Below are 12,214 nucleotides of genomic sequence, written 5' to 3'. Positions count from 1 at the left end.
AAATTCTGATGTCAATAGGTGGCTATGGTTACTACGCATTATGTTTGCCTTTATTAAAGAACATTTACCATACAGAACACACAAAGTTATTTAGGTCACTACTTATAAATCTTGATGCCTTTCTGATCAACTTACTTATTCTTATGATGTGCTGGGATGTGATTTGTTTTTCCCAAATTGCTACCATAGCAAGATGCGAGTACCAAAGATAATGACCGAGTCAAAATAGTGAAAACAAGCAAATGACGTACACAAAAAAGTACATGTCTGAGAGTTGTCCCATGTTAAAAAAATGTAATAAACTTTACTAAGTCAAATGTCAGATCAGTGACGTGTAATAATCAACCCCTTATCAAAACCAAGATATATTTGAGCAAATTACACATACACAGCATGAGTTCCAGTTTCACATACATGTATAATGATACATACTGACAACACAGTATTAAGTAGAAAAAGATTTATTTTTTGGCCAGGAAAGTCAATACTCTTGCACAAAATGGACAACACCACACCCAAGCACTGACCAATTCTGGAATGTTAGACTCGATACATTTAGGCAAAAAAACAGAAATATATGACATAAATGTGAGCATAGTCATGTATCATAGGGACGGCTCTGATTTAAAAATACTGTATTCTAAAAGTAGTGCCAAGTTTTGATTGAGTGAAAGAGAGACATAATGACACAATAGTAGTGATTTATAGAGCAGCCAAAACTGTGTGGAACAACTTTTTGTCAAATATTTCTTCGACTAGTGAACATAACATCTCCAGCTTTGCACAATGATTTGTGTCAATTTGCTTTTACAGATCAATATTTTGGTAAAACACCTGTTAGATTTATTCGAGAAAATTCCTGAATGTATTTTAATTAATATACCCAGTGAGTAGTTATCACAGATTTTAAAAGGTTTACAACTGGGACAATATCTCTTATAAAAGGAAATCCGTTATCTATTTTTAATCACGACGTTACGTTTATTAAAACACATGCTTTGAAAACCTTTTGGTGCAAAAAAAGTGTTCTCAATAAACTGATTTTCTAGTAACAAGTTTTACCACTAAAAGTGTCATTGGAGAGCTGTGATATAGGCCATATATTATATACATGTATACATATATGCATATGCAAATTGTTTGTCAGAAGCGGAAAGTGCCGAGCATAATTCCATTTTCCGCGAGATGGAGATTTATAGTATTTTATTTTCAATAAATTACTAAGAAAAGTAAATCTAGCCTAAATTGTTGTGGAAAAATACGATTAAGTTGAGACAAACTGACACAAAATTCAGTGCAAAGTATGGGTGACACTGATTTACCCGTTAAATAGATATTTGAGGATATGTTGCGCCACAAATTTTTGACTGCACTATAGTGCTGGTAAAAAGGAACACAGAGAGAAAGAATTATACTACTAAAGACAAAAATTGAGAAATAAAATCTATCAGTATCACAGGTGGCGTCCATCCCTTAGTTTATAAGCAAAAGAAAACAGAAAGTGGAAAACGGAAGCAAATATTACAGGTTTACATATATAGATTATCTGAGCTCCTAAGATGACTGAAATTTTCTTGGTTTCCAATTAAGTTGACTTATTTAAACGTCTAGACTGACAATCAGGTATATTAATTAGACTTTCATCTTTCATTGCCATGGTAACACTGCTATGGCAGTAACATTGCATTTTCTAAATCAATATGTTTTAATTTAGCAATAATAATCAACAATTTTTGTTCAAATGTGTTCAAAATCTGATCATAATATACAGTAAAAAATCTCTAAAGCGAATTTTTCATGACCAGAAACTAGCTTTAGGTTTTGGAAATTGAAAAAAGAGATACCTTAATTTCAACCTAATGTGGATACCTTGACTGCACAGAATGAGATTCAAGGAAGGTTGTAGCTCTTTACATTATGATTCCCATGCTAATTTTCAGTTTCAGAACAAAAACCAATAATAAAACATGAAATTAATAAATCATAGCTGCACATTATAAAGAGAATCTAAAAATTTAAAAAAAGGGATGTTCCTATTAAATTTGGACAATTGGTCATGTCTTGTCAGCCCAACCCATAAAACAAAGCCACTTTCTCACCATCCGCTACACATGGAAAGTGGGTAAGACAACTCAATGAGGGGTCAATGTCTATTGAATGCGTGTTGTGTGATGTGTACTGACAATGGCAGGTTACTGTGAACAGGGAAAAAAGGAAAAGAGACTAGTCAGCAGGGAGGAAGGAACAAACGTTCCAAAATTTCTTTGTGTTAACCAGATCTGCTAAAATTTGTCATTGCATTAAGGGAAATTGCAATGCATAGAATAACAAGTTTTAAAAAGTGGGGATCTGAAAAAATCTCAATGATTTAAGGAGAATACTTTCTCCAAATTATGCAGTATTGTAGGGCCAACATAACAGAATTTGGCTATTTCAATTAGGCATTAAGAAATATCAGTTTTTCCAAATAGCTAATGTGCAAAAAGATGACATCTGAAAAACATAAAGGCTTTTAAAATAAAAATACAGCGTCCAAAAGCAAGTATAGAAAACAACCATCAATCTGAAACATCATACAAAGCTCAACAAAATACGTATGAATCTGAATGATAGGAGTCTTGCTGCAAGAAGATCAATTTAATGAGACAGCGTCATGGAAATGTACTTAAGTGAGTAGTCATAGCCATGCCAGTCCTTCCAGTAAATCCCGTCATACATAGACCCAGAAGGTCTGTAGGGGCCACCAATGTAGTAGATGCCTGTGGGCAGGGCGTAGGCGCAGTAGTTGTACCACCATCCTGCCTTTGTCCCAGCTGCACAACCTAAAACCAACAGGAGATCACAAGCAATAAGTACACTGACCTTTCCAATATTCACCTTCACTGTGACACTCGCACCATTTGTTGTTTTTAAGTTTAAGCGTGGGGATATTTTGAATGGGGAGGAAAAATTGAATACTCAATTTTATTAATTTTCTTTTTTTTAATAACTACTACTAGTTTTAACACAAGGCTAATTCTCAAATTCAGTCCATTTATTGATTTCATCACTGAGTAACCACTACCTATCAAATTCATTTCATTGGGTCGGGGCCAGCCAGATTTTTCCTTCAAGTTGGAGCAAGAGCCACCATTTTCGCACAGTTTGACTGAATTTGAATGCGACCCTCAAAATCAAACACATTTCTGCGTCAATAAAGTCGATGATTGAACCACTGTCATATCCCAGCACGCCTGTTCCAATAATGCCTGATATAAAAGAATTTGTAAACTACACATAAAAGATCGGCTTCGGGGATTTATAAGCTTATTATAACCTGAATCTCATTACAACCGAGACTGCTATAACTGCAGTCCACTGTGGTAATAAAGCTGGCATCAAACAAAGGCTATGTATACAATGTTACATATTAATCTTCATAAATATATAATATGTATACCTACTTACAAATTCGTTACAAATTAGCAAAATAGACACAATTTTACAATATTGTCTAAATTTAGATGATTTTTTTATATAGTTATCAGACTGTCATCCTGACCAGGAAACTGGACAATGAGAGAGACAGAGAAAGAGAGAGAGTGAGAGAGAGAGAGAGAGAGAGAGAGAGAGAGAGAGAGAGAGAGAGAGAGAGGGAGAGGGAGAGGGAGAGAGGGAGGGAAAATGAGAGAGAGAGAGAGAGAGAGAGAGAGGAATAAAGGAAGACGAGGGAGAGAGGGAGAGGGAGAGATAGCCCTCCTCGGGTTGAACATCATACATCTCTAGGAGCTAAACTATCAGTTTTTCTGTACATTTGAAACTTTTAAAAACTTAGTGTTTTGGCATTATCTAATTGTACAGTGGAACCTACCATAAGGGTCTGGGGCATCAACAGTTGAGAATGGCATGTTGTTGTGGTAGGACAGATCATCTATCAAAGTACCTGAAAACAGAAAAACAAAGAAAGAATTGGTCAGAAAGCACAAGCATATTCAGAGGAATGGGTCGATCATAAAACGGAAAAGGAACACAGTTAAGATGGACTCAAGCGCTGAAGGCCATGTTCGGGTGTAAAATGAACTTCACCAATAAATTATCTTATTTTATGAGTATATAATTAATACACTTTAAAAAAATATTTTTGCTTCCAGATGGTAACTGTAGCTCTTGTCCCACAGTTGATTGTAACAGCATTATTTGCTAACATTGATGTAGACATCAACTTTCAATAGATCTATACCTTTTTATCGCTCATAATTAATCTTTGTTTGTATTTTAGAGGTTTTGATCTAAAAATTCCTAAGACGGTTTTGGTTATCAAGCAAATTAGACTACTTGGAATTCTGTCCAAGTAATATACAGTCATAAACAAAACTTTATGCAACAGGAATTGTTGACTCTTTTAAAATCTGAGAAGGCCAACATTTTGGCTATTTCTAGGGTAACAAATGTGAAAATCATATTGTAGCAACTTGATTCTCAATCTACACTTTCCAATGTAAACCATCTAAAAGAGAAACCAAGAAGGCTTTAATGTGTTTAGTTTCGGTAACTGATGGGACAGAAAAAAAATACCTCATCTGTCCTGTCACTTAACGAAACTAAACAGGACACAGAATTTGCATTAAGTACTTTTGTTTCAGATGACTGCATTTAGTATGATTCTTAATGTATGTCTTTCAAACGTTCTGATCATTTAAAGTTGAAATAAATTAATTGATATTGAATTACAGTGTTATCATTGTAAGAAAGTATAGTCCAAGTCAATTACCATGGAATAACCCTACTACAAAAATCCTGTCCTAGAAGGCAGTCAGTGGGTTTCAAAGTACATGGATAGTCAAATTTATCAGTGCAACTGTACTCACCGTGATAGCCACCCACATGCAAGCGATATCTTGTGTTTCTCTCTTCTAGACTAAAATAATTATATAGCCCATTTTTTGCAGTGCCGCTCCAGTCCTGAGTGTTGATCTGCAATTTATTGTTACCTGGAGAGGAACAAAACAAGAGGTTTTTAACTACATCTTCCTGAACTATAGGATTTCCCTGAGTTCCTGAGATTATAATAAGTAAAGTAGATCTATATCCGAGTGTGTGACAAAGTAAAAATTTGCTAAAAATTTGATCCATTATTAGCATTTATAAAATCACAGTCCTACATAAAATAGAAAACTTACACAATTACAAAAGGAAACTGTATAAGTCAGCCGAATAATGCTTGTCAGTATACAAATGTAAACATTATATTCTATCTTATGATATGAAATAAAAAAGCTCATGACATGGCATGCACCAGATTTCATATTCTTCATTATACAGGCAAACATACATATTTATCACATCCGTAATCTTCTCTTCCCCCAAGACCAGTAAAGTCCAGCCAGCAATGCCCCAGACCCTGAGAGAAAAAGCATCATGCACAGCACCTTGTAGGGTGAGAGCATAGATTGTGGCTAAACCAATCCAATAATCAGAGGAAGGTGAGCCAAATCCAGTCTCATAGGCTCCCCAAGATTGAGTGAAAGAGATACTGCCATGAACACGCTGCAGAATCAGTGCGTATGCATTGCCGCCTCTAAATTCACAGGGCACCTGAAAAAAAGGAACAAATTCCAATCGTAAAGTCAGATGCAATCTACAGACAAGATTGTGCATATCTAAATCAAAGAACTGGAAAGTACTCATTATGTCAAAACCAAATAGTGTAAATATGATTGACCTTCACATTCAAGAATAAAGAAAAATACTGACCTGAAAAGGCAACGGCACCAAAACCATGCTCAACATTATGGACGCATAAAAATTTTTGTTTCTTCATAGCCGCATAATGATTAAAATTAGTGATGAAAGGAATATGAATCATTTTGTATCACGACGCGGAGGAATCAGGCGCTCGTCAATTTTTTGGCATGTGGAGTTATAAATTGGTATCGTCTGAAAGCTGATTTATTTGCCTTGCTTCCAATTAAATAAATCCATTCATCTTGGACAGAATTCAAGATATTTGCGATAGAAGGAAGTGAGGTCGCCAGGTTTTAGTGGTGAAATTAGCGAAAAAATGGGTGCCAAAATTTGGTAACTCCATTAGCTGTAAGAGTCTTTGAAAACTGAAAAAATGACATATTTTGTGCCTTTAATAATCAATGTTTAGCAGTAAAATTCACAAGGACATGTGGTTTTATATGGGCATAAAAGAGGTTAAGCCAAAAAATAAAAATTTGATACAAATGTCCAAACTGGTGGAAAATGCCTGTTTCTCCGATTTTGTTATTTTGACGAACGCCTGATTTCACCACGCTGCCTCACATTTGTCAAAACCCATTTCTTGGTAAGTTAATCTACTGGTGTGCATTAACAAACCTGACATTATAAAAATTGTTTAAAAAAAATTAACAGGTTTTTTTGCTAATCAGGGATGGAGGGAGGGGGGAAGAGAGAGAGAGAGAGAGAGAGAGAGAGAGAGAGAGAGAGAGAGAGAGAGAGAGAGAGAGAGAGAGAGAGAGAGAGAGGGGGAGGGAGGGAACTAGCTACCTAGCGAGGGAGGGAGGGAGGGAGGGAGGGAGAGAGAGAGAGATGTTAAATTTATGCCCTTAAAGAGTATTTAATTTTTGCACAACAAGAGTGAGATTCAGTTTCAGTTTATGCAAAGGGAGATCAAGATGAAACCTTTTTGAAAGAAACTTGCACAAGTTATAAATTTTGCTTGGAGTTCTCACCGAGACATCTTTGAGATTCAGCTTCAGGCGGTACACTCCTGACACATTATATCCCGCTTTCATTAGAGAGTGGCAGTCTGAAAAAAAAGGCAGCATTCACCATCATGAGATATAAATTATAATTATATCAATATTATGTGATGCAAAAGATAAAATGAATTTTTGCGGTCAAAGTCATATTAAAAAAATATTTGATTTCAAACAGCTAGAAGGGAATCTTCACTGGCAAAATAATATAAATGCAAACTGATTTTGTGTAATTTGAATCACAGCTGAAGTTAGCCTGATTCTTCTTCTTCAAGTGTGGGATTTAGAACAGACGCAGAAAATAACCGATGGATTTTGTCTTTTATTCTTAGCTTGTCAAAAAAATGAGACACATCATTGACTTTTTTGATGCTGCATAAAATAATGTCTGCTGCTGTTACGCTAGGGTCAATATTCGTCACCATCTTGATAAGATCGGATCGCTACAAATTTTTTCATCTTGCTTTTTTCGCGAAACGTATTCCTAATTCTATAAAGTATGTCCCATATTTGCTAGACTCTAGTTAAAATTCAAAAAATTATTTTTTAAAAACAACAACAAAAGTGATCTGTTCAAAGAGTATGAAAATCGAATAACTTATTTCCTTCTATGTTATTAGTAGGGCCTATTAGTACTAGCCAGCTAGCCGGCATCCACAAGACACGAGACAAAAAATATTGACCAACTTTTTAGGATAAACATTTTCACGACCCACCACGATGTGGAGACACAAGATTGTGAATTGACAGGTCAAGATCGAAAGCAAACCAGAACCCATATAATCGTCCTCTAATTTTCATTTCAAGCTCCTCGTTAGATCTAGATAATCTAGATCTAGATCTAGAGCGAACACGGGGATCTACCAAAGTGCTCGCAATAATACTCACCGACATGATCTGTTTTGTCTTTTGCGTTGAGGTGTTCTGCCACTGTCGAAGAGCTTGGCGCTGGCGCAATCAAAACAAAAACACAAGCAACAAGGACGATGGCCTGGAAAGACTTATTTCCACAACAAGACATAATGATTAACTGAAACGCTGCCTTCTTCAGTTTCAATGCCTTTCTTAAAAATCGTTCTGACTGTGTAACTGGGACCGGTCACACAAAGCTTTTGGTTTGATTTTCGTCGACTGTTGATCAGTCCACAGCACGATAATGAGGAAGTAATAAATCTAGCGAGTTGGGATTTCCGCGAGCTAGTCTAGTGACGTAGGGACTCGTGACTGCTCCTTTTCGCTCCGACTGCGCTGACTGTCATGTAACTGTGGACACTGACTGGGTACAGCTGGCAATATAACCTTGGTCTGGCCTACGTTCTTTTCTTTAATAGAGCCTCCTTGTCTGAGTCTCTGACTAATGATTATAAATAAAATGCAACATCTAGGCTTATGTACGGCCTCTGTCGTTGACAAGAAAATTATTATTAGAATGGACTATTCATTGTAAGCAGCAACGCGTGTCTGATAACCGTCTCTTGCAGTAGATGCAGGGGAATTATGATCAACAAACCGGAGTTGCTAGGTCTCTGATCAAACTGTGCTGCGCGCTGCCAAACTCTCACACTGAAGTCTGAAGGCTATGATAGGTCAAGCTAGTTGGAGAAAAAAACCCTAAAAATAATGCTCTGTATCTACCTACAACTAGTCAGTCGGTGGGACAAGACCTTGCAGTTCTATCAATGGAAGGCAACAAAATGTCTAGGCTATCTTAGGCAGACCCCCCCCCCCCCCCTCTCCTTCCAAAATAAACAAATATATAGATTTTAAAAATAATATTTGAAATCCATCAACAAATTGAGCTAAACATACCTAGAACAAGAGAGAGCAAATGTTTCTGATGATCGGCCATTGGTTTACTGGTTTTCTCTGAAGCACAAGAAATGGGCTTTTCCACCATCCGAGTCTTTTGTTTTGTTTGTTTAGTATAGGGTTTTACGGCGCTCGCAACTGCATAAGGTCATATGAGCACGCGGGACACACCTAATACTTTTTCGTTGGTAAGAAATTTTGAATTTTGCCCGGGTGGCGGCCGAAGCCTACTCTTATCGATTTTAGACCACCAAGGGATCTTTAACGTGCGCAACTTGCACACGGGCCCTCCGAGATTTTTCGCCCTTGTCCGAGAAGGCTAGGTGTAGATTTTTCCTACCAGAAGATCAGGGGTGTGGCAGAAAGACAGCAGTTAGGAGGAGCCAAGGAGTAGCAGTAGAAAGGCTGCAGAAAGAGTCAGGAGCCCAGAGGAGGGGGCAAAGGAGGTGAGGGGGTGGGGGCAGAAAGTGGAAATGAAAGCAGACAACAGAACATTGTTAGAGATCAGGAAAGGGTGTGAAAGGAGACAATTTTAGAGAGGAAAATTTTTTGGTCGCTACCCGGAATCGATCCCGGGACCTTTAAATGAGAGGCCAACACCTTAACCTCTAGGCCACGAGAGCCCCCATCCGAGTCTTTGTCATTTTGTTTGTTCTGTTGTTGTCAAAGGGAAGGGGGAGGGGGAGTGGATGATACTGCATACGTACCGGCATGGAGAAAGTTGGTATTGCCTTTAACAATTAAGATGAAAGCTCAGTGCAATAAACTTCTGTTTAATATAGCAAGGTTGTTGAAGAAGGATGGAGTTTATGATTTATGATCCTACTCTACGTTTCGCCGTTACGTACGGGGTCAGCTCTATATGTTCCCTCAAGCCAAGTGATATTTACGTCACGTAATATGGCATGGTATATGTCATGGCACATGGCATGATATGACATGGTATTATGACATGACATGAAGTAGCATGTAATTTGACTTGAGGGAACATATTATAGAGCTGAGGGAACAATAATAATATAGACATAGAGCGGTTTGTTAGGAGAATTAGCTCTATGTTCCCTCAAGTCTAGAGATATTTATGTCATGTAATATGACATGGCATATGTCACGGCACACGGCATGATATGACATGACATTATGACGTGACATGACATGACATAACATAAACCTTAACTTGGCTTGAGGGAACACAGAGCCAAGGGAGCATAGAGCTGAGTGAACATAGAGCTGGGGGAACATAGACATGCTCCTGTTACGTACAGCCCTACCATGATATTGAACCTTAGTGGAGGACTCTTGTGGTCAAGAACTAAAAGTTAAGGTGTTCGCCTCTCACTCAAAGGTCCCGGGTGCAGTGACAGAAATTTTTTTTCTCTAAAATTGTCTCCTTTCACCTCCTTTCCTGCTCTCTGGCAATGTTCTTTCGTCTGTTCGTCTCCACTTTCTGCTCCCACCCCCTCACCTCCTTTCCCCTCTCCTCTGAGCTCCTGACTTTTTCTGCAGCCTTTCTACTCAGCTGCTCGACTCCTTGACTCCTTCTTTCAGCCACACCCCTGACCTTCTGATCTACACCTAGCCTTCTCGGACAAGGGCGAAAAATCTCGGAGGTCCCGTGTCGCTCGTTAAAGATCCCTTCGTGGTCTAAAATCGATAAGAGTAGGTTTCGGCGCCACCCAGGCAAAATTCAAAATTTCCTACTTTCTGAAAATGTTACATGTGTCCCGCGCGCTCTTATGACCTTATGCATTTGCCAGCTCCGTAAAACACTAACCGAAAAAAAAAAAAAAAAAAAGCTGTGGGCCACCTGTACAAGACAATCGCCTGTACAAACGGCCACCTCGCCCCTCCCGGATTTTTTTTTGTGTGTGCATTAAAATGGCAGTGGGCAATATGCGCTTGATCTGGCTGAGACGGCTATTTTTTTTTAATCCTAAAAAATTGATGGCCGTCTTAAACAATTTCAACTACATTATATGTTGTGTGCTATCGATTGTGCTTCGTGGATTTCCCCATCGTAGGAGATTCTGGACCCCCCCCCCCCACCCAGCGATATTCGAGGGAACATAAGGCCTTTCACAAGGGAGTGCTTCCACTGAATCTATAGTAGGCCTAAGGTATCGGCTAAAAAGAAAATAACTCGAGATAATGCAAGAATGTCACATTAAAATTTGCTAAGCATTATCTTGAAAAACGAATTTATGAAGCATGAATATTGTAGATGTAATACACGTAATTAAGAAATGTTCGTTATTGACTTTCCAAGCGTTCCACGAGTTCGAACTGAAAGAAAAGGCTTCGTACCATTAAACTGCATTTAAACACGTATTCTAAGAAAATCATCTCAGTATCAGTTTTTGCAGATATGATGTTTTTGCTATTCTCGCGATAAGCACCCCCACCTGCTTATCAGTACAAGTACTTTGAACGTTGTGCAACCAAGAACATTAATAAGCTCCTAGCTCTCTGTTTATCAGTCCTTGCTTTGAACAATAGACATTGTTCAACCTAGACAACTGATAAGCGACTCTTAGCTTCTGTTAACCAGTCCTTTAAACAATAGACATTGTTAAACCTTTTCGAGCCAGATGTGTAATTAATTGTTTTCTTTAGCTTGTAGCTTGTATTTGTGTCATGATCATGCCGAGCTCTTCGACAGTTAGCAGAACACTTTCAACGCCCACAACAAAGCAATGAGTGTACTGCGAACACGTTGGAAGATTCTCGTGTTCACTAGAGAAAACGATCTCATGAGGAGCCTGGAATGAATATTAGAGGAAGATTACATGAGTTCTGGTTCGCCTTCTTGACCTCCACAATTGTATATCTCCACTCAATGGTGGGTCGTGAGAACGTTTCTGTCCTGAAAAGTTGGTCAATATTTTGTCAGTCTTGTGGATGTCGGCTGGCCGGCTTGTACTAATAACAAAATAAGATCTGAAGTGATTGTGAATAAATTGAATTTAAATAGGCCTTAGTTCATACCGTTAATATATAATTTACCATAATTAATTAAAAATGTGTTTTGTTGATGAGTTTTATTCAGCTACCCCAGAATTACAAAGTTCTATCTGCTCAGTACCTAGTTTTGAAAAAAAAAATTAAATTTGAAAATTTTGACTTTCACAACTTGGGCAAGCTTTTCAAATGAACATTTTTCTAAATTCTTATAGTAACGCGATGCAAATTGCTAATGGTGGTTTCAAGTCGTTTTGGTTATGAATAATAATTATTCTTTCCAGAATGGAGTATTCAATTTGCAGATAGAACTTTACAACGCTCTATAAAATCTGCAGAGTTGAACATTAAATAATGGAACATTCAGGTAGGTACGTTATAGTTTTAAAATATATTTAAATCGTCTACATTTCTTACATGCCCACTATTGATGTTTGCCATAGTGATGACTGTAAATTACTAATTGCCTTTTTAATACATGTCACCCCCCCCCCCAGCCCATAATAAACCTTTGTTTACATAACAAGGTTTTTGACATAGAACTTCACCAAAATTATGTTTTCTAAGTAATTAGTTAAAATTCGGTGAGTACATGAACGGCCGTAAACCAACCTGTTATTATTTTTTGAAAAAGAAAAAATGCAAGTTTTTATTGCTAAGCTTTTTGCTTGCCATGGACGGAGGGAGGAAGGAATGAACACACACACACACACACACAAACA

The 12,214-nt window shown here is 37.6% G+C and overlaps 1 protein-coding gene across 1 annotated transcript; it reads right to left on the bottom strand.

Moving 5' to 3' along the window:
- Positions 1-445: 445 nt before the first annotated feature.
- LOC101846824 (angiopoietin-related protein 6) lies at positions 446-7,945 on the bottom strand. The gene is made up of 6 exons (XM_005102215.3): positions 7,614-7,945; positions 6,699-6,775; positions 5,409-5,574; positions 4,848-4,970; positions 3,851-3,922; positions 446-2,822 (listed from the first exon to the last, which is right to left on the bottom strand). The coding sequence occupies exons 1-6, from the start codon at positions 7,744-7,746 to the stop codon at positions 2,638-2,640; spliced, it is 756 nt and encodes a 251-aa protein (XP_005102272.1). The 5' UTR covers positions 7,747-7,945; the 3' UTR covers positions 446-2,637.
- Positions 7,946-12,214: the final 4,269 nt, after the last annotated feature.

Source organism: Aplysia californica, unplaced genomic scaffold (genome assembly GCF_000002075.1).
Source record: "Aplysia californica isolate F4 #8 unplaced genomic scaffold, AplCal3.0 scaffold00317, whole genome shotgun sequence".
Classification (NCBI taxonomy): domain Eukaryota; kingdom Metazoa; phylum Mollusca; class Gastropoda; order Aplysiida; family Aplysiidae; genus Aplysia; species Aplysia californica.
Note: the sequence above shows the minus strand (reverse complement) of the source record. Positions and strands in the feature narration are given on the sequence as shown.